We start from the raw sequence: 23,500 nt of genomic DNA, 5'->3' as shown, positions 1-23,500 counted from the left end.
ACTATATCTCCCCCACGTCCTTTGAACCTTGCCAGCCAGCTTGTATCTCTCTCCTCACCCTGTAAGGATGCCATTTAATTTTTAAAAACTGATTGAAAAATATAATGAGGAATCCTTGGACATCGGAAGACCAAAAAATGATGATCACATCAGCCTTTGGACTACAGCCCACCTCATCAGAGGCAGGAAGTCTTACGCAGAATTCAGCTATAATACAGTATATACAATGAGGAAGAGGGGCTGTACAACAAAATAAGTGTATACGTGTTTTTTTCCTGAAATTCTGGCATACTCTCCACATTTCACAAATGAAAACAGGGACACATCTAGCCAGCAATATCTGAGTGTGGTCAAGATGGAAAAAGGAAGACACATAAGCTAGGGGAGGCTGCAGCACGTGAGCAACTGGGAGAGTAATGTACTTTCCTCTCCTCTGTCCTGTTTAATGTTGATGAATTGAATGCAAACTACTTTTGCACGTAGATTATAGAATCATAGAGTTGGAAGAGACCGCAAGGGCCATCCAGTTCAACCACCCCTGCCATGCAGGAACTCTCAATCAAAGCATCCCCACTGACAGATGGCCATCCGGTCTCTGTTTAAAGACCTCCAAGGAAGGAGACTCCACCACTCTCCATGATGAGTGTGTTCCACTGTTGAACAGCCCTTACTGTCAGGAAGTTCCTCCTAATTGAGGTGGAATCTCTTCCGGGAGCTGTATCCATGCCCGGTCTAGTCTCTCGGAGCAGCAGAAAACAAGCTTGCTCCCTCTTCAATATGACATTCCTTCAAATTTTAAACAGGGCTACCATATCACCCTCTTAACCATCTTTTCTCCAGGCTAAACATCCCCAGCTCCCAAGTTGTTTCTCATATAGGGTTGCCATATCCCGCCCCCCGGCGGGACAGTCCCGGTTTGGGCGGTGCTGTCCGTCCCGGTCCGGTTTGGCGCCCAAACCGGGACGGCCCCGCCCGCCGCGGCCACCGCGGCCCCCGCGGCAGCTCCAAGGCCTTGCTGAGGCCTGGGAAGGTCTCCGCGGTTGGAGCTCCAGCCGCGGAGAGCTCCCTCCGGGGCCCCAGCGAGGCCTTTGAGGCGCCTCCGCGGTCGGAGCTCCAGCCGCGGGGGCCTCCAAGGCCTCGCGAGGCCAGGGAGGAGGAGGAGTCCGCTTCCCACGCGAGCCATCGCCGCGATAGGGGCGGCCCCCGCTCCTTCCCAGCCTGGGAGCCGGCCGAGGCTTCTCCTCAGGCCGGGAGGAGGAGGAGGCCGCTTCTCAACCGCGGCGATCGCCGCGATGAGGAACAGCCTCCGCCTCTTTCCCGGCCTGGGGCCGGCCTAGCCTCCCTCTCAGGCCGGGAGGAGGGGGAGGAAGCCTGGCACCACGGCGACGCCGCGATGCCAAGCTTCCCCCCGCCCTTCCCGGCCTGAGAGCCGGCCTAGGCTCCCTCTCAGCCGGAGGAGGGGGAGGAAGCCCGGCACCGTGGCGATCGCCGCGATGCCAAGCTTCCCCCCGCCCTCCCGGCTGAGAGCCGGCCTAGGCTTCCCTCAGGCCGGGAGGGGGGGAGGAAGCCCGGCACGCGGCAATCGCCGCGATGCCAAGCTTCCCCCGCCCTTCCCGGCCTGAGAACCGACCTAGGCTCCCCTCAGGCCGGGAGGAGGGGAGGAAGCCCGGCACGTGGCGACCGCCCGCAATGCCAAGCTTCCCCCCGCCCTCCCGGCCTGAAAGCCGGCCTGCCTCCCTCTCAGGCCGGGAGGAGGGGAGGAACCCGGCACCGCGGCAATCGCCACGATGCAAGCTCCCTCGCCCTCAGGCCTGGGAGCCGGCCAGGCTCCCTCTCAGGCCGGGAGGAGGGGAGGCTGCTGGCACTGCGGCAATCGGCGCGATTCCAACGGCCCCCGTTCCTCTCCCGCTGGGAGCCGGCCTAGGCGTCCTCCCGAAGCCAGGAGGTAGGAGGAGGACAGGTTTGAAAATGTAGGCCTTTTTTTTTAATTCCTAGCCAGAATTTTTTTTTAAAAAAGTCCTACATTTTCAAACCTGGTCCTACATTTGTCCCGGTCGGAGGTCCTCCATATGGCAACGCTATTCCATAGGACATGGTTTTCTAGACCCTTCACTATTTAGTCGCCCCCTTTTAACATGCTCCAGTTTCCTCAACATCCTTTTTGAATTGGTGTGCCCAGAACGACACAATATTCCAGATGGGGTCTTACCAGAGCAGAATAGAGTGGCACTATTACTTCCCTTGATCTAGACACTATACAGTGGTACCTCGGATACGAAATACCCGGGTTACGAAATTTCCGGGATACGAAAAAAATCCCATTGGAAATAATGTTCCGGTTAGCAATGTTTTCGGGTTACGAAAAAAATTTTTGGTGCTTTTCGGCGCTTTTTCGCACGAAACGCGCTTTTCCCCATTAGCGCTATGGCAAGGCTTCGGCTTCGAAGGCTTTTCGGGTTACGAAAGCGGCCGCGGAAAGAATTAATTTCGTAACCCGAGGGGCATGTACTTCTATTGGTGCAGCCTAAAATTGCATTTTAGCTGCCGCATCACACTGTTGACTCATGTTCAACTTGTGGTCTACTTGGACTCCTAGATCCCTTTTGCATGTAGTTTCATTCAGTTTGCAGCAACTAGAATTAAGCTCTGGACAAAGGGGAAAACAAAAGGAGAAGAGAGAATATTTAAATTGGGATATTTAAATACAACTGAAAAAGTGTGATGACAGAAGATTAACTGGGGCTGTCCTTGCATCAGTACTATTAGAAGGTACGCAAACCTAGTTCCCAGTATCTCTCCTACTAGGGTCAAATTCTGATTTCTCCTCAAATCATTCTATCAAGGTCAGCTTGCTACTTTTTCTGGAGCACCAGTTTCAGAGGCAAGCGATAAGAAGTGGGCCAAGGTCTCAGCCTCCAGCCTCAATAGGAGGGGTGAGTAGTTTGTGCCTTTCCAGATGCTGGTGGACTGCAAATCCCATTATCTCTCACCAATGCTTATACCAATTAGGGCACAATGAAGCTGCAGTCTAACCGTGTCTGGAGGGCCACAAATTGCTCACTCTTACGCTAATCTATAAGCAAGGTTTATTGCCACTTTCCTTGGATCCTTTTATTTGATGGATGGGACAATTGTCACATTTCTGAGGCTGAAAAAAGTGGGGTAAAGGGTTAATTGGGACTAAATGGAGGATATGTGCTGGATAACACTTTGTGCATCTGATGGAATGAACTGGAGTGGAAGAAAGCTGATATTATAATGAATGTGTTCATTTTAAAAATAAATTATATTAAAACAAATTAAAATTTAAAAATACTACATCCATTCCATCACATTTTAAATACATTTTCTACATCAATATACAGTAACACAATGTCACCAAAGAGAAAAAACACAGGTGAAAAGGGAAAAAAACAAGAAAATATAACATAAAACGATACCAGGATCAAAGAAGTTTCTTCCGTTATTGCATTTCAACTATAGCCCTCCATAATAGAGGACTATAGTCACACTTCATTTCCATCTTCCTCACTCCAACCTTATCCTCTTTCTTTACCCTTCCTTCTACAAATCCATGCCAAATCCTCCCACAATCTCTCTAAACCCAAATCCTTCCATTTGTCCTAATGTAAACATTCTCCCTTCTCCTTTCTCACATCACAACATCTTCCCTGTCCCACCTATACTTAAGTCTACTTTCACACACCCTCTTCAACATCCTTTTACCCTCTTTACTACTACTTTAATTCACTTCTTGAATTCTCTTTTTCAAAAAGTGTTCACTTTTAAAGGTTTCCCTAGAATCTTCCTCAGCATTTTGTACAGCAAACATAAAAAAAGCCATCTAGAGAGAAATTTCAACTGTGAAATCACAGATACAAAACCAGCCCCCCCCCGCACTCTTTTCCTTTTCATGGGATTCTTTGTTCTCTCTGTTACAACAGATTAACACATCTACCCCTTTGAAATGTGTTAATTTAGTATCATGAAGTTAGATGGGTAAGTGACTTCCTCATCTCACTTTGCACTGAATCAAAGTCATTTTGCAAATACTGTACAAGGCTTGGCAGAAAAGGCAACCATACATTACCATGATTTACCATACTAATAGACCCCAACCTATGGTACACCAATTTAAAACTCTATTATGTGTTCTTGGGAGGAAAGCCACAGAGGAGAAATGCTTTTTGAGTTTAAATATATATAACATGATTTCAAATTTATTATTTTTTTCAATTTTATTTTTTGTTACAAGGGGAACTACAAGCTCCTGAGCTTTTAAGAACATCTGAATTATAAGGAACTTTTTTGTTTTTTCCAGTTTGAGGAACAAGTAAAAACACCCCCAATAGGAACAAAACAAATAATCGGTATTAGTAAAACATAGAAAATTATTTTGTCCCCATTTGTATCAAATAGCATCCATAGGGTCAAGAAGACATAAGACATTCATTCCCATAGAAAGAACCAAGAAAAGACCAGAAATTGTAATATTCTAACATGATCCTACATAAAAAACATCCACCTCTTACATAGTTTCTAGAAAGGATTTAAGCAGTCTTAAACATTTTATTGATCATTCTAAAAGAAGATATCCCAAACTTTCCCCCAATTTTTCCATTAAAAAAAGCTTTTGAGAAAAAAATAATCAATGAAAATGGATGAAAATGGGTAAGAAAGGAATGAAACCCCATTCCCCTGATTTTTTCTGTTTATTCCTGGGTCTTTCCATTTCCATTATAATTGTGTAGCATAGAATGGCTCCAGATCAGGATAGATTTTTGAACCCATACTACATGTATTAAGTGGCTTACTAGGGTGTGTCTACACTGTAGAAATAATGTAGGTTGGCACTACATCTTCCAATTCTATCAATGCTTGGTGTTTGTATATATTACTCATACATCCTTTGTTCCTATTGTTACACCTTCTTGATTCTATCTTCAATAATTCAATCAATCTGTTTTCCAATACATATATTATTATTATTATTATTATTATTATTATTATTATTTGCGGTATTTATACCCCGCCCTTCAGCCCTAAAGGTTCCCAGATGGCTTTATATAATAAATATATATAATAAATATACATATAATAATTATTTTTCATTAGTCTTTGAAACCAATAACTGACATTTCTCCCCATATGTTACTTAAATATGTCATGTCTGGATTCCAATTTTCTACAAATCTTCCTAGACTTTTGTACTTCATTAAACATGTCAATTTATCTAATTCTGCCATCTCAGGCATTTTTAATAACCAATCTTGTAACAAAGGTTTTCAACTCTCTCTCCATTTCTGAGCGATATCAATTCTTGCTGCCGCTATATAATGCAAAATTCTAATTTTATTTCTTTCATCTGTCATTCCCAATAGATATAATTATGGGTTGGTGTTTTTTTTTTCCAAATTCAAAATTTTCTCAATCACTTTATGCATGGCATTCCAATATTTTTTTGATTTTCTTACAGGTTCACCATTGATCATACAGTGTTCCTACTTCATCCTGACATTCCTGGGATTTGTAGTTTTGTGAGGAACCAGCATTCTTTGGCACAGAAGCCTAAAGACCCTGTAAAACTACAAATCTGAATATTCCATAGAATGGAGCTACAGCATTTAAAGTGGTTTCAAAATGCATTATTTCTACAGTGTTTATTTACCCCTAGTGTCAAGATGTTTGTGTTATGAGCAACACAGTATTAATAATGCAATTGTCACTGGTGGAACCTCCTAAATATAATTTCCTTCTAACCTTGCTACCTACAATCTCACTGCAAACAATGTGTAGGGTTAATATACACAATAAATTTTGTCTAATAGTTCCTGCATCTGATGAATTGGTGTGTATTTCCGAATTCTCATGCTGTGAGTGAATTGTTTTGTCCTTAATGTGCTACAAGGCCTTGTGTTGGTGTACTGCTGCAGAAAAACAGCATAGCATTGGAAACAGGATTCTCTTCCCTGTCCTGTGTAACCTAGTTGATGGAGGCTGTATGAATTAAATGACTTTGAGTGAATGCCTTCTGGCAGTGGGTTGTACTGGACAGAGTTGAATTTCAAAAGAGTAACTTCTCCAACCCCTGGCACTGGACCACAAGAGCTTCATGTCCCTTAATGCTGGCCAGGTGGTAAAACAGATGGTATGATAGCAGACAAAATGATGCCAACATAATTTATCCTTCTCCTCTTGCCTTTTACAGGTATATTCCTTGACTCCTGACATACACAGTGCCCTCTTCTCCCCAGCCACCCCCCGCACCGATGTTTGCCAGATTGGCACACTTACTTGGATCAGACTTGGAGAAAGTGTCCAGGTCCAAAAGGTTCCTAGAGAGAGTGATAAGCAGAGGGGTAGAAAGAAAGATGCAGAGTGTAAGTTTGAAAATTGAGAAAGACAGGGGAGTTGTTTATGTGTATATATAAAAACGATATGCCTAGGATTTGTTTGCTTCCATTCTGTGCTCCAGTTTAGGAAAAAATTCTTTTTAAACTACAATTCTCAGAGTTTCCCCCAGCCAGAATAGTCAGTGGAGAATTCTGGGAGTTGTAGAACAAAAATGTAACGTTTCCAAACTCGGCGTTGCCCTACGGCAAAGTCACTCCGACCCTTCTGAGTTGCTTCAGTTCTTCAACTAAAAGGCCTTCTGTTGTGCGGTTTATTAATGCATCCGAATTAAGTCCATTAAAGGAAGCAATCAAATCCACAGCTAAGAGTCAGCTTCATACTGCAGATAAGAGGAAAGGGCAAATTCATCACTGCTCCATTCTCACCACAAAGTCCTTGGGGAAGGATGTCTCTGCAGAGGTAGAGATGAGTGAAAATTTCTTGTGGTACCTTTTTAATAAAACCATTGGAAACTTTTTTCATTTTTTTTAAAAACACAAGTCACCAATTTGATGGGAAACTTTTTTTTAGTATTTAAAGGGGGGGGAAATTGAAAATGTAGAAAAAGCAAGACAGATTTGCCCATTACGGAGAGGGTTTTGAATGCTTAGTTTAAGAATGTAGCTTCAAATTCTGGTGCATTCCACCATGTTTGTAGTGCTCAGTTTCTCTTTCTGCCTTTCTTTCCTGACAGACTCCTCATCGTTTTTTGTGGTTTTCAGGCTATGTGGTCATTTTCTAAAAGAATTTATTCCTGATGTTTCACCTGCATCTGTGGCTGGCATCTTCTGAAGATGCCAGCCACAGATGCATGCCGTGAAAGCCTTCGACTTCACATAAGACTCCTCATCTTTAACAGCTACATTGTCAAGCAGGTACACCAAGCCTTGAAGCCACCTGCTGACTATGAATTTCATAGAGTATTCTTAAGTAAGGAATACTCAAAGGTAGTTTTCTTTGCCTTCCTCTGAAATATAGCTGTCACTGGGTGCCTCCTTTTGACCTCAGATGGCAGCGGCAGAACAGGATGCGGGTGCGAATAATCACCTGGAATTGGAATAGTAACTGGGGAAGTCAGGGCAGCTCTGTGGCCAGATACTTTGGGCTGCCCCCAGAGTATTCTGGCCCATGCAGACAGGTCCTTTGTCTCCCAACTGCTGAAGACATAGCTGTGACATGTTAGGTAAGATATTAGGAAGGTTATGGACCCCAGAGTGCAACTTTTCCAAGCTTTACAACTGCCCACTTGCTGTCACTTTCCCTTCCTCCTATCCCTCCAGGCTCTGCTAAATGATTCCTGTTTTACCCTTCTTCTTTCTGATATGCCACCCAGCTGTCACCCACTCCCTCAAGCTTCTCTGTTAAGGATGGATCTATCTACATGGGTATAACTGCTGCCCTGCCATTACCCAGCATGTGGCTGGTAAAATTTTCATCCCTTAAATGGGCTTCCTGTCATGTTGAATCATCATCTAAGCAAGGAATTCCTCCATGTCTCCACACTGCAGATCATATCACACCAAGCTGAGCTCACAGCCTTCCCTATCTGGTTCCTGCTCTGTCCCTGCCTTCGCTTGCAAGTGGCTCCCAGTCTCACTCAGCACAGTCTTTACTCAAAGGTAAGTCCCAAGGGTATTTCAATGGGATTTATTTCTCAGTAAGTGTGCACATGATGACAGTATTTCAGCTGCAAGCCAAATTACTGAAATACCTTAAGAACATGAAAACACTGAGGAGGGCTCTACAAGCTCTTAAGATCCTGCAGTTAGTATGGCCATGCTAGCTGGAAGATTCTGGGGGTAATGATCTCCAAAAATAGGTAGTATTTCCAAACTGCAAATAGGAATTTTTGAGGCAAATAGTTTCATATATTTTCTGCCTTTCGTATCTGTGGGTCAGCAGGACAGATCATACTCTCTGTGATAACTACCCTATATACTCGGCTATAAGTCAAGAATTTTATACCCAGAAATTGACTCCAAAATCCCAGGTCGACTTATTTCACAGTAATGTGATAGCAGCTCTTTCAGATTTTCCCTTGCGGTGAGAAGAGTCGTTTATTTCTCTCTTGAGCCAAACAGAAAGAGTCCTGGGTGACTGATTGCTTTTGAACAGTCCCTCTCCCACCCACGCTGCCGCTGAAACCTGAAACGCTGAAGCACAAAGCATCAATTAGAGTCCCTCTTGCCGGATGCACACATACACACACTGAAGAAGCCTCCAAGTTTTACCCTCGACTTATCCACGGGGCATGGAAAAATCCATAATTATGGCCCCCAAACATGGCCTCAGCTTACACATGAGGTTGACATATAGTTGGGTATATACAGTAAGTACCACATTTCCCTCCCTACAGAAAACCAGATATCAAGCACAACACTGGGCATAATTTTCATTTCAAAACTCCATGTTACTAGCCCTTGTGGCTACCTTTAAAATCTTAGAACTTTCAGCTATGTGCGGTGTAGTTTGACAAACCAGAGGGAGCATAATAAAGCCCGTAGTGATCACAGGACAGTGACGGTTAATGGCTTTCACAGATACTTTTCTCAGTTATCAACAACCTGTCAGCAATACTGTCCATGCCTTTTGCCATCTGCCATGCTTTCTCATCCCCTTGCCCTCTGCCACCCCTGACCCTGCCCAAAACATCCTGGTTCTTTGAAAACTTTAATCTTAGAAACCAAATAAATTACACACAGATCATCTATATCCAGATGTACTCAAGTTGCATAATTCATTCTGTGCACGGATCTGGGATTCCCTTAGAAAAAGGCACGGACATTTTTCAAGGCAGAATATTCCCAGCTCAGCCTGGAACTATGTTTCTTTCAGTGCTGCCTTCTTTTCACCACCTATCCTGCCTCTCCATATGTACTAAATGAGGCATGCTATTATGACACTTTCAGGCAGAAGCTTTGCCTTTCCAGAGACACCAAGAGGTGGTACAAGATAAGAGATGTTGCATGGGGTATTGTGCCCCTCTCCTTGGCTCAGGCACCAAGCCTGGCAGAGACTACCTACCCACTGAAACTGGGCCATGAGACTCCTTATGGAAACCACCAAGTATTTCACTCAGGCTGAATCTGTACTGTTGAATTAAAGCAGTTTGACACTGCTTTAACTGCCATGGCTCCAAGCTGTGGAATTCTGGGCTTTGTTGTTTTGTGAGATATTTAGTCTTCTCTGGCAGAGGGATCTGGTGCCGCAATAAACTACAAATCCCAGGATTCCACAGTACTGAGCCATAACAGTTAAAGCACTATCAAACTGCATTATTTATGTAGTGTACATTCAGTCAAAGTCTTGGTGAACAGACTTGTGAAATTGAGAGACTTTAGTGAAATCTCTGAGACATGGTAAAATACTTTAAAATCCCAAGAGACTTGGGGAAGTCTGCATAATAGAATCCCATCTTGGTTCTTGCTTAAGAAAAGTGCTATACAAATTTAAATGAAGACATTTTTATTTGCTTGTTTGCTGTTCTCATTCTGTGCTTTCAGTCACCTGTTCTTATTCTCTTTTGCACACTTGCAATTCTGTTGTCCTCCCCCATTTAATCTGGTTGTATTTTTGATTAATTGGGGCTCTGTCCCTTAGGCCCAACGCACACAACGCATGGTAAAAGCATGCAGCAGGGCAAGGCAGAAAACCCTGGAGATTGTCATGCCCGACTTCCAACCTGATTGAAAGCAACTAAGCCTACCAAGTCCTCTCTTTGGCCAATCTAACATCCCCCCCTTACTAACTCTCTGCTCTTTAACAGCAGCTCAGATCAAATTAATCTGCGGCACTTACACCAAACAGCTTCTCTCTGCAGATCTGGGACTGTCAGAGGCGTTTTCTTTACTGCTGCTAAATGAAGCTGAAAATCCAGGTTCCGCAATAATGCTCTCATTCTGAGCTGTAGACTACTCAGCCTTCCCCAAACCCTCTGCCCTCCAGATATATTGAATTAACACGTCCATCATCCCCAGACACCATAACCAATGGGACTTACAATCCAACATGTTTAATAAGGGAAAGTCGATGCAGACATAATGTTTTCTAGGCTACAGCATATGCTAGGACATAAAATGAGCTCTTTTAAAAATGTTTATATTTATTCTAGAAGCAAACAGGGAGATCCCAGGGATGATTATTCTGGATGGAAAGACATGGTTCCAGAAGTCCCAGGCTCAGACAAAGAATGCTTCCTGTTGCTGCACCCATTTGTTTGCAGAGACTAGACTAGCCTTCCTCCCTTCCTGCTGTGTTCTCTACAGTAGGAACTGAGTGCACCAGGTTTGTGGGGTCTACTTTGTTTTTAGTGGAACCCTAAGATTCACCAAATGTAGCCTGATGCAAAAGACATAAACTTTCAGTTTAAGGATTTTGAGCTGTGGAATTTCAATGGAACTACCTATCTCTGTACATCGGAAAACAAAACAAAACACTTCTTCTGGCTGTCTTAAACTGTATTCATTCTGGTAATAAAATTTAGCAGAGGGATGTCATTTTGTTCCTGTTCTTAAACATTTGGAAATAAAAAAGTTCCTTGCTGATCTACAAGTTATCCAAATATTTAGATACCAGGGGTGGGGTATGTGTAGTGCTCTAGATGTTGCATCACACATAACCAATATTACTAATGTTGAACATCATGGGAGATGCAATCCAACAGTGACTAAAAGACCACACATTCCCCAAGGCTGCTCTACAAGACCACTTGGTGGCTCTGGCAAGGTTTAAAATTAAATCATCATTATGCAATCATTGTTTTAGAAAGCACTCTTAATATGTACTGTACATTAATTACAGCCTTTTAATCTAGCTTGTTGAGCCAATATTGGTAGCTTCTGGTATCATCAAAATCTGGAATGGAGCCTGTGGGCATAAGGATGAGAGATTTATGTCTAAGCATATATTTCTAGAATTGCAGAGCTTGGGAAAGTCAGTTTTGGACTACCGATCCCATAATCCCTAGCTAGCATGGCTGCTGACTTGGAGATTCTGGGAGATGTGTGGGTTTTTTAAAAAGTACATTTCAATAACTCTGGGATACTCTTTACATTTTTAGCCATGGCCCAAATTTTATTCAGTGAGGCAGAGGTGTGGACATGCATGGTATTTTTTTCCAGGATGTTTTAATACTAGTATTTAACTGCAATATCAAATAAAAAAGAAAATACCGAACAGCACTTTTCCTTCTTTCAGAAGTGATAGAGCTCAGTTGTTAAACTGCAAGTTATGAAAAATGCTGCTTTGGAACTCCAAAAAGTACCTCTGCCCAGATTTTGGTAATACATAAATGTATGAAAGTTTAATTGATTCAACATCTACTTTTAACTCGTTCATCACCTAAACACCCTCTTCTAGGCCAACAAACGGAATCACTTGGTGGTGGTGGCTGTGTGTCTTCAAGTTATGGAGACCCCAAAGTAACCCTATTATGAGGTTTTCTTGGCAAAATTTGTTCAGAGGGGGTTTGCTTTACCATTCTCTCAAACTGAGAAAATGTGATTTGCCCAAGGTCACCCAGTGGATTTCAGTGGCAGAGTTGGGATCGAAACCTTCATCTTGTGAGGTCCTAGTCCAATACTCAAAAACCATTACACCACACTGGTTCTAAACTGAACTGTAGCACAATCTGAGCATTCCCAGATGGGATTAGGCACTGACGCACCAGTGTCAGGAATTCTTAGAAACTCTATGTGGTCATTTCCACTTATGTTTTAACCCAAATGGTGATGCGCGTTTTGCAGGAAACACATGCAACCTGCAAGAATTCCCCAGCCACCTATCAGCTCCTTCCCTAGGCTGCTCTCCCTCGGCAGAGGAGACCAGAAGCTAATTGGAAATAATAGCTCCACTCACCCACAGTGAAAATATCTTACCTTCAATAATCATCTAATTGGAGATAAGAGATTTGATCTGCCGCACTGAGCCTTTTGAAAGGTTTCTGCAGGTGACAGTGCAAAACTTTTAAAAAGCTTATTGGCTACAAGGAGGAAATTTCTGGGAAGAAGCTGCTACTGAAAAAAAAAAGGAAAGGGAAAGGGGAAAAGAAAAGGAAAGCTTTCCCTTCTTGAATGCTAGAACAGCCCCAGTGTTGTAACTGGGCTTTTCAAAAGCATGCCCTGCGGTCAGTTGAAGCTGGAAGCTGTTTAAAATCAAAATAGAGCACCAAGGGAAGAGAGCAAGGAATGTGTGTTGCACATCCTGTCTGTGTCTCTTCTATGTATGTGTGCAAAGAGTAGCAAAATCGCTTTTTGGACTACAGCTCCCAGACTCTTCTGGGGATTTTGGGAGCTGTAGTCCAAAAGATGATTTTACTAAGCACTGGTATGTGTGAAAATGTTTTGAGGGTGAGTTAGCAGGTACAGATCAATGGGAAAGTGTGCACATATATTTAAATGGAGCCTAGGCATTCATGATGGGAGGACTGATTTTTTTTTTATCTTGTGAACCATCTTGGGTCCCTTTCTGGGAGAAAGACGGCATAGAAATGAAATAAATAATTAAATAATAAAACCAAATATTGATGGCAGCAGTGGGATACCCCAAATGCTTGGAATGAGGCCCCATCCATGGCTGGAATGTGGTTTCCCCCATCCTCACTTGACCTGTTTGGCTGGAGTCCATTTGGCCATTGGATGAGGAAGGGTTTTGCATTCTCTGCTGTAACATGCTTTTCCCATGCATCCTCATCTTTGAGGGTCTTGCCCTTTCATAAAGGAACACCATTTACTGTGCCATTGTATATAATGTGACATGAACATCCATAGATTTAAGTACCCATGGGCAGGGGTTCCTGGAATCAAATCCCAGTGGATACCTGGGGCCCACTGCATTTGATACTTTCCCTGTATAGACTGTGTTACTTTTGTTAAAAATGTAATATAAAGTATTAATTTAAAATATAAAAAGGGGGGGGGGGGGGAGAACATGGGGTGTTGCACCACATACTGGCCATCTTGGCTAGGGATTTTGGGAGCTATGGTACAAAAAAGTAACTTTTCCAAACTATAGAGCACAGATAGGCAACTCGAGGATCTAGATCCAGACCAGAGTTTAAACCTGTTCTAGACACAGGTGTTCTAGAAGATAAACATCTCATCCCACAATGGCTTTGAGTGGAAACCTGCACACTCCTTCCTTTTTTAGTTCCACTTGGGAGAGAAGAAATAGGTGAAACGGGACATGCCTGTTTTCCTTCCAAAATCAGCTACTTCTGAGTCCTTTGCCTTCCTTTCATTAGAACCAGCAAGAAGACTTAGAACTCAACTCATTTATTTCAGCGCAGTTAGATCCAGCTTTCCCTTTTGTCCTGAAAAGAACAGCCCTCACTCATTTTTATCTTGGCAACAACCTTGTGAGTAGGTTCAATAGGGGCTAGGCCTAAAATCATCTTCTGAGCTCCCTGGCAGGATATATTTTTGAACATGGGTCTTTTCAACCCAGTGACACTCCAATCCAATTCTAGGCTGACTGCAGGCTTCTACAAGTTCTTTTTTTTTAAAACTAGGCTGCTGAGGTCTGCCAGCCAGAAACAGACACAAAGAGATGGCTCAAGGGTGGATTCAATTATCTATGAACTACACACCAACTTATATAAATGTAACTGTGCATTGCAGAGACAAAAGATTGTCATTCATTTCACTCAGAACTACTGGTCAACAGAGCTGAAGAAAGACTTGGTCAAGAGCAGTCATCTAGTATGCCTGTTTTAGAGCAATCAACACAAGGCCAGCTACACCAGTTTTCTTTTTGTTCCAATTTTGATTCCTTTAATTAAAGTATTGGGTGTCAGAAACTCTTGGAGATCACTCAGTGGTCTAACAATAGATTCTGATCTGCCTACCTCATCTTTCACTACAACATGGCAATGGGTCATTGAAGGAGATGCATGTGCCTCAACCTTCCTCTGCATTGTAGAAATAATGCAGTTTGATAGCACTTTGGTCTGCCCTGGCCTTGCATCGAGAGGCATGGAAACGCACTATCCATGATGCTGCAGCCTTCTTTGAAAGCTCACGCCAAACGAGTCTCGAAGGGAAACGACAACGCAGAAAGAAACACAACCCAGAAACATCGCCCAAGGAGACATTCTGCTGTGCTTTCTGCAACCAGATTTGTTTATCTTGGATTGGCCTTTTTAGTCATCAACACGCTTGTAGAAAGCGCAGGATGAGTCCTTCCTGAATCTTCGTTCGCGAAGTAAAGCCAGAGAGAAGTGTCATAGAATCATAGAATGGTAGAGTTGGAAGAGACCACAAGGGCCATCCAGTCCAACCCCCTGCCATGCAGGAAATCTCAATCAAAGCATCCCCGAAAGATGGCCATCTAGCCTTTGCTTAAAGACCTCCAAGGGAGTAGACTCCACCACACTACGAGGGAGTATGTTCCACTGTCAAACAGCCCTTACTGTCAGGAAGTTCCTCCTAATGTTTTGGTGGAATCTCTTTTCTTGGAGCTTGCATCCATTGTTCCGGGTCCTGTTCTCTGGAGCAGCAGAAAAAAAGCTTGTTCCCTCCTCAATATGACATCCCTTCAAATAATTAAACAGGGCTATCATATCACCGATTAACCTTCTCTTCTCCAGGCTAAACATCCTCAGCTCCCTTAGTTGTTCCTCATAGGACAAGGTTTCCAGACCCTTCACCATTTTAGTCGCCCTCCTTTGGATACGCTCCAGTTTCTCAACATCCTGTCAGAACTGGACACAATATTCCAGGTGGGACCTTACCAGAACAGAATATAGTGGCACTATTACTTCCCTTGATCTAGACACTATACTTCTGTTGATGCAGCCTAAAATTGCATTGGCCTTTTTAGCTGCCGCATCACACTGTTGACTCATGTTCAACTTGTGGTCCACTTGGACTCCTAGATCCCTTTCACATGTAGTTTCATTCAGCCAGGTGTCCCCCATCCTATATCTGTGCATTTCATTTTTCTGCCCTAAGTGCAGTACCTTACATTTCTCTGTGTTGAATTTCATTTTGTTAGCTTTGGCCCAGCTTTCTAGTCTATTCAGGTCATTTTGAATTTTGATCCTGTCCTCTGGAGTATTAGCGATTCCTCCTAATTTGGTGTCATCTGCAAATATGATGAGTATGCCCCCAATTCTGTTATCCAAGTCATTGATAAAGATGTTGAGTAGCACTGGGTCCAGGACAGAGCCCTGTGGGACCCCACTGGTCACTTCTCTCCAGGATGAAATCTTAATCCTGTGGTTTGTAGTTTTGTGAGGCACCAGCACTCTTTGGCAGAGAAGGCTAAAGACCTTGTACAACTACAAACCCCAGTATTTCATAGGATGGAATTACATCACTTAAAGTGGTGTTAACTACATTATTTCCACAGTGTACATGCACCCCAGTCTAGAAACATTTCATAAGACCTCATCACACGGAGGCACTTATGTGGGCAAAACGTCGCTGAACTGTTGCAGAAGCACAAAGGTGGGATCTCCCGTTGCACTGCTAAAACGTAATTGAGGCTTCCTGTTTTCCTTCTGTTGATGAAGCGTTCATGGAGAAGTCAGGAGAAGCCATTTTTTGAATAATAGGATATCCCGTTATTCAAAAAATGGCTTCTCTGCGAACGCTTAATTGATGGAAGGAAAGCAGGAAGCCTCAATTACATTTTAGAAGTGCACTGGACAATCCCACCTTCGCGCTTCTGCATCAGTTCAGTAATGTTTCACCGAGGTATGTGCCTCCGTGTCATAATTCCCATACACTAGACTACAGAGGGCCCTTGCTATTTGCTGGGGTTTGGTTCTAGGATCCCCTGTGGTTATCAAAATCCATTGATGTTCAAGTTCCATTAAATACAATGGATAGTAATATGGTGACTCTTATATAAAATGACAAAATCAAGCAGAACAGACAATTCTTCACTGGGAAGGGAAGTCCTATATGGAGGTAACTTGGTCAGGACTGGGCAAAGAATCTCCTCTTTGGAGACAGATGATTTAACTAACATGGACACTTCAGCTCAGGACAAAAGGAAGATGGAGTTTGTGAGCATTTTTTTTATTAAAGACATCCAAGCAAAAAGTACAACCCCTCCCCTGCATGTTGGTAAGGAACTAGGTTTACAAAAATTAAAATGATATTTAAATATCAAATTTAATTATTTTTTTCCAAATTAAAATGTATGGAAACCCCACAGAGTCACAACTGAAGTGGGAAAACATTCTTTTGGAGCAAATTGCCCTTTAGAATTCACCCTTGACCAAGACTGTGGCTCCCTTCATCCTCCGCCAGCATGAGTTGGCAAGGAGCAGATTACTAAAATCTGCCTAAGAAAAGTAGATGGGGAGCAAGATTTAGCTAAAAAAATAACAAGGGTTTTGTGACACACAATTTAAAGACAAGTTACCGTATATACGAGGGCAGGTTTTAATTATGGATTTTGATATGACCCGTGGATAAGTCAAGGGTAAAATTTAGGGGCATGTAACAAATGATGTAAATGATGAAATAAAGGAAAACAATGTCAAGGAACTGACAAAATTCCAGCCTACATAACTAAAGGCTGGCTGGATGAGAAAGCAAAGGGTGTGTGTGTGTGTCACTTATTCCAGGGGAGATTACACTCTTGTTTTTCAACAGGGTTCCTTTTTAAATAATGTAAGTACAGTACGTACACTGACCCATGGATAAATTGACTCAGGTTTTTGGGGTTGGTTTTTGGACTAAAATTTCTATACTTGTACATGAGTATATATAGTAAGTATAAATGAGCTTTTTCGATTTTCTGAAGGCATTTAAGAGGACTGTTATACTGGACCAAAAGCCCATAGTCCTATTCTGTGATCAACCAGCTGCCTCTCTGGGAAGTTAATGGCATCTGGTGTCTCCACCACACTGTCCCTGAACCAGAGCTGGGGAAAGTTACTGTTGTGAATGATAGCTTCCAGAATCCCCTAACTAGTATGGTCTTTGGCCATGAAGATTCTATTCTAATTATGCCCAGCTGTGCCCTGAACACAGAAGTCTCCATTTAGTCCTTCTGGCTCATGAACCTAGGTGGTTTCCCTACACCTACGTATCCTCCTTGGTACAGCATCTCTGGCTTTATGTCTGCCCGCTACTCACCTCCCCCTGCAACACACTTGGCACTCTTAACAATGACACAGCCCAGGCTTGTTGCAAAGAGAGATGCACATCCCTTCTGTTCATCATGGGGCATGGATCCCCCCCCCCTCCACCTTGTGCTTCTCCTAGCAAAGTGGGTGATGCTTATCTCCGGTGGTAACCACTCTTCTCTCCGTGACTGGAGGAAGGCTTCTTTTTCTCTGTCCATTCAGATCTATTTTTAAACACTGCCTCCAGGGGCCAGGATTGATTGGCTTACAGGCACTGCTGCGGTACAGGCCTTCTCCCTGCAGCCCAGGTTCTCCTTTTCTCTCTAATCCTCCATCCTTCACTTCGAACCAGGCTCCCATCATGCAGGACTAAGAAGAGGGACTGGAGGAAAAGGCTACCTTCCACCCAAATTAATGTCTGTGCATATTTATCTTCTCTTTCAATCTCTCTTTCTCACTCTTCCTTTCTGTATAACATTCTGCCAAGCGGAAACAAAACTTATATTTTGTCATTAGAATAAAATATGCTAATCGGACAACTTTACTAAATTAAAAACAACAACAGCAACACACACCTTAATCTGTCACACATGTTTTTGGCATCGACATGCAATATAGTGTTCAGGTAAAATAGTGAGTAGGGAAAGAGAACTGAGACATTAAAAATGCAGACAAGGAGGAAAAGATGAAGTACATAAGAAGGAATTGTTGGGGATTGCAATAAAGAGGGAATGTGTATCAGAAACCTGGCTCAATAGTCATAATTTCTTAGACCTGTAGCAAAACCCAAGAGCTACTCTGTGATCATGAGGGCTAGAAACTTGATAAGCATTTTTTTGTTTTGCTTTTGGCTATGGGAATCTTAGGATTCTACAAAATGTACTGCATTTATGAGCAAAATTCAGAACTTTGCCATAAAATCACTTTATGCCATGCTCTAAGAAAGCTGTACAGAGTAATATCAATTCAAACAAGGATCAAAGTTGGCACAAAACCACATGATGATATTAACTAGCTTTGGGGGTGTTTGTAATTCTTCTACAATAAAGAATATTCTCTCTGTGTGTAGCTTGTTAGGGCAAAGAGCAAGAGTCAGTAATTTCTTCTGGTTTCTTCTGATCCTGTGGCAGAAGTACTGTACATTGCATTTACACAACAACACCTGTACAGAGTGAGTGCAACATGCACCAGGAAGGCAATTTAAACAGATATGGAAATGGGTGCATACAGTCTGTCAGAAAATGTGAACAATCCTCTGAAGGTTGTACGCAAATAATGTTTACAATGCATTCCTAAAGGATGATACAACATGCCTATGGGTTGATGGTTGTTTCTGTATCAACATGAAGATGAAAAACAAGCAAGCAAAGGCACCCACATGTTCGATGCATAAATGAAGACAAGTGCAGTCCTAAAATGGCAGAGAAAATGTATGAATGCTGCAGGTGTACATACACCGTGGAAAGGCAGAGAGTGACCCATGCTAAAGCTACATGTACACATGCAAATGTAGCTGATTCAAAGTGCTGGTCATGACCTATAAAGCCCTATACGGTTTAGGTCCAGTCTATCTGAAAGACCATATCTCCCCATATGAATCTGCAAGGGTTCTAGCATCTACAGGGGAAAGCTTTCTCTTGGCCCCAAGACCACAGGCTCCCTTGGTGAGGAGTGGAGAGAAAGCCTTCTCAGTAGCTGCTCCCAACCTCTGGAACTCCCTTCTATGGGAGGCTAAGCTGACCCCTTTCCTGCTTCCCTTTCACTGGCGGGCAAAGATGTTTCTATTTAAGCAGGCTTTTAATATTTAATCACTCCCAGGGAGGCTTCTTATTGGGGTGTGAGCTGTGTTTATATTTTTAACTTTCGTAGATTTTATGTAATTTTATGCCATTTTTAGCTAGTTGATTTTCATCATTGCTCAATTTTTATTCTAAAGTTTTGAAACAAATTTATCTGTGAGCCGCCTTGGATCCTTCTCTGGGAGGAAGGTGGCATAGAAATTGAATAAAATAAACTGACACGCAAAAGCAGGGGAGAACTGTACACACACACACACACCCATAAATAAAGGTAGCATCCTTACTGCTACTTCCAAGGGGTATGACCAATACTGTTTGCAACCTGCCTAGTGGTGCCACTGGGGTTGGCATCACCCGGTGTGATAATTCATGGTGTCACCCCCTTCATTGACCACCTCCCATACTACACCATACAGAATACTTAGAAATGTTTTTTGTACTAATGTTATTCATAAATCATAATTCCCGTACATCCCTGAACTGTTCTGACAGTTGTGACACAGACAACTAGCAAAGTTAAATGTATACCTTTTATTACAATATCATACGCACAGCCTGAATGTAGCACCTTTGAGACTAACTGAAAGATCGAACTTGACAGCATGAGCTTTTATAGACTTAAGTCTACTTCCTCAGATGCATTTGGCTTCCTCTTTACATACTGATGCACTGAGATTTCTTTGGGCCAAAACACACTGCAGAAATAATCCAGGTTGAGAGCGCTTTAACTGCCCTGGCTCAATACTAAGGAAACCTGGAAAGTGTAGTTTTCTGAGACATTTAACCTTCTTTGTCAGAGAGCTCTGGTGCCACAATAAACTACAATTCCCATGATTCCCTAGCACTGATCCAGAGCACTTAAAGTGGTCTGAAACTAGCTTATTTCTTTAGTGTGTTCTGGACCCTCTTAACAGACTAATTTTACAGAATATATTCCTGTGGGTAAAGTGAAAATTTGGTAACACGTTGCTAAATAAAATGTAATAAGTATGCGCGCGCGCACGTGTGTGTGGGTGTGTGTATACACACACACACACACACACACAGAGTATATTCCTTTTAATTTTTTTAAACTTGTAATTTAATTTTTAATTAATTAAAAAACAAACGCTGGTATCTCTCCTTTCTCCGTTTCCTGTGCCTTGCCCAACTCAAACCATCGCATTTTAAAGGGGATGTGGCCGAGTGGTTTGAATGTTGGACTAGGACTCTGGAGACCTGGGTTTGAGTCCCTGCTCTGCCATGAAAACCCACTGGGTGACCTTGTGCAAGTCACTCTCTCTCAGCCTCAGAGGATGTCGACGGGAAACCCCTTCCGAAGAAACTTGCCAAGAAAACCCCAGAATAGGGTCGCCGTATGTCAGAAATGAAGGCACACAACGACGACAAGAAAGGCGAAGGCCACAGCCCATTTCAGCCCAAAGGGAGATGTTTGGGAAGCAGTGTCTCCTCTCTATCAAACCTTTGGTGCCATTTGCAAACCCTAAAGCATTCAGTTCAGTTCCTCTGACCCTACAGTCGTTTCCACAGCTATAGCTACAGAATTTAATGGGATCCCTCGTCCATTGGAACATGCTTGGTGTACTTTTTTATGAAAGCTGCTGTGTTATGGAGCATCTCATGAAACATGCCTGTTGTTTCTCTGTAAGCCCTTCCCTGCAGGACCAAGCGGAGAGAGGAGGGGGCTTCTCTGGCCAGGTCTTCTTCTCGCTCGGCCTGGTGCTGCTTCCAGCCATTCAACAACTGTAACAATTCTGTTTAATGATTTACTGTTGTTCCTGTGTTCTTAATTGTACCGTTCTTTTAATATGGTGAGCCAGTTCTGGGAAAACAGCGGGATACAAATAAATACACTTGTCTCTCCGTATTTGCTAAGGTTAGGGGCACAAGACCCCTGTGAATATGGAAAAAACACAAATAACAAAAATGGTGTGTTTTTACCTGAGAGGACTCCTCTCTAGGGATCTCTAGGTCTTTCAGTGCAACTTTTAGTCAAAGTTGACCATAGAGTTTCACTGGAGGACCTAGATATTCCTAGAGAGAACATATTAATCAAAGCCATGAATAATCAAACCCACAAATATCAAAACCGCAGGGTTTCAAGGCTCCGTTGTGGCCTAGTGGTTTGAGCCTTGGACTGTTGACTCTGGAGACCAGGGTTTGAACCCCAGCTTGGCCATGGAAACCCATTGGGTGACCTTGGGTGAGCCACACTCTCTCGGCCTCAGAGGGATGCCCATGGGAACCAAGAAGCGCCCTTACAGTTGCCATTTGGGCGTTGCTGGACTAGGACTCTGGGGACAAGGGTTCGAATGCTGGTTCAAACATGGAACTCACTGGCTGAGATTGTCTGGATTTGCTATGGAATTCTGGGAGTTGGAGTTTGTTGTGGGGCCCAGAGCGGAGCGGAGCTCCGCTCTGGGCCCCACAATAAACTCCAACTCCCAGAATTCCATAGCAAAGAGACAGACAAAGTGTTAAAGCGCTGCCAAACCGGGTTATCTCTCCAGTGTGGATGCATCCCAGGTTTAAACCTAGCTGAGGGACACTGTAGGGACACAGTGAAGACACACAACAACAACAACAACAACAACAGGTCCGTTTAAGCCTAGCTGAGGGCCATCTTAGCCCCTGGGGGGCGAGTCACACTCTCTCAGCCTCAAAGGGATGGCAAAGGCAACCCCCCTCTGAAGACCCCCCCTGGCCAAGAAGAGCCCGGGAGAGGGTCGCCAGGAGTGGAAGGGGCTGGAGGGCACAGCCAGACAACAACCCAGCCCCTTCCCCTCTTCCCTCCCTCCGTCGTCCTCGCCTTCTCCTTCCGCCCTCCTTTCTCCCCATCTTTCCTTTTCCTTCCTTCCTTCCTTCCCTCTCTCTCTCCTTCCTTCCCCTACGTTCTTTCCTCCCTTCCTTTTCTCTTTCCTTTGGCTTTCCTCCTTCGCTCACTCCCTCCCTCCATTCTTTCGATCTTTCTTTCCTTCCTTCCCTCCTTCTTTTTTCCGTTCTTTCCTTCCTTCTTTCCATCCCTCCTTCTTTCTTTCGTTCTTTCCTTTCTTCCTTTTCCTTCTCTCTTTCGTTTTCCTTCGTCTTTCCCTTCTTTTTTCTTTACTCCCTTGCTTCTTTCTTTCCTTCCTTCCCTCCCTTGAGAGACCCACCTGCAGGAGACGGTGAGCTCCACTTTGGTGCCGGCCACCCTGCTCTCGGGCTCGGGCTCCAGCTCCCCCTGCTCTTGCCAGGAGGCCATCCTCCTCCTCCTCTAAGGGCGCCGCGGGGGGACAGCCTCCATCGGGGAGAGGCAGGGGGCTCAGTCTCCAGCCTTTTCCCCGACGCCCCTTGCTTCGCAGACCCCGCAGAAGGCAGGGCAGGGCGGGGGGGGGTCTTCTCTCTCTCTCTTTCTCTCGTTCCTTCTTTCCTCTCTTCTTTCTTTCCTTCCTTCCTTCCTTCTCGCAGCTCCGTCGGGGCCTCCGCTCTCGCCTTCTCCGTCTGCCAAGCGGGCGAGTTTGAAAGCTCCGCCGCTCGCTCTTCCGAGGCGTGGGCGCCCTATTTATAGCCCCAGAGAGAGAAGGAGGAGGAGGGAGAGCAGAGCAGCCAGGACCCTCCCCGCCTCCTCCTCCTCAGAGCCAGGCGGAAGGAGCCCCAAGGGACCCTCCCAAGTTACAGTCCAACACTCCGAGGGAAGAAGAGACCCCCAAGGGCCCTGATCCAGTCCAGCCCCCTTCTGCCATGCCCCCCTCCCCCCGGGGCAGATGCCCAGCTATAAAGACCCCCAAACAAGGACACCCCCCCCGTCATTGAGACGCGGAGAAACTAAGGATGGGGAGAAAAGGGAGCATCTCCAAAGGAGGGCAACCGAAATGGTGAAGACTCTAGAAACCAGAAGAGAGACTCAGGGAGCTGGGGGTGTTTATCTGGAGAAGAGAAGGTTAAGAGGGGATAGGATAGCCCTGTTTAAATATTTGAAGGGATGTCATACTGAGGACAGGGAACAAGCTTGTTTTCTGCTGCTCCAGAGAACAGGACCCAGAGCAATGGATGCAAGCTCCAGGAAAAGAGATTCCACCTCAACATTAGGAAGAACTTCCTGAGAGTAAGGGCTGTTCGACAGTGGAACACACTCTTTCCTCAGAGTGGAGTGGAGTCTCCTTCCTTGGAGGTCTTTAAGCAGAGGCTGGATGGCCATCAGTCCATGGGGATGCTTTGAGTGAGAGTTCCTGCATGGCAGAATGGGCTT

At 44.0% G+C, this 23,500-nt stretch overlaps 1 protein-coding gene across 2 annotated transcripts in view; it reads right to left on the bottom strand.

The window, feature by feature from the left end:
- The window catches only part of CPNE9 (copine family member 9), an 86,410-nt gene extending 63,815 nt beyond the window's left edge, over positions 1-22,595 (bottom strand). For both annotated transcript variants that reach the window (XM_042454770.1, XM_042454771.1), the window contains exons 1-2: positions 22,425-22,595; positions 6,295-6,335 (exon numbers count right to left, since the gene is read on the bottom strand). In XM_042454770.1, coding sequence (XP_042310704.1) covers positions 6,295-6,335; positions 22,425-22,513 — 130 coding nt within the window. In that variant the 5' untranslated portion in view covers positions 22,514-22,595. The remainder of the gene's footprint in view (positions 1-6,294; positions 6,336-22,424) is intronic.
- Positions 22,596-23,500: the final 905 nt, after the last annotated feature.

The sequence above is a fragment of the Sceloporus undulatus genome, chromosome 2, assembly GCF_019175285.1.
Source record: "Sceloporus undulatus isolate JIND9_A2432 ecotype Alabama chromosome 2, SceUnd_v1.1, whole genome shotgun sequence".
NCBI lineage: Eukaryota > Metazoa > Chordata > Lepidosauria > Squamata > Phrynosomatidae > Sceloporus > Sceloporus undulatus.
Note: the sequence above shows the minus strand (reverse complement) of the source record. Positions and strands in the feature narration are given on the sequence as shown.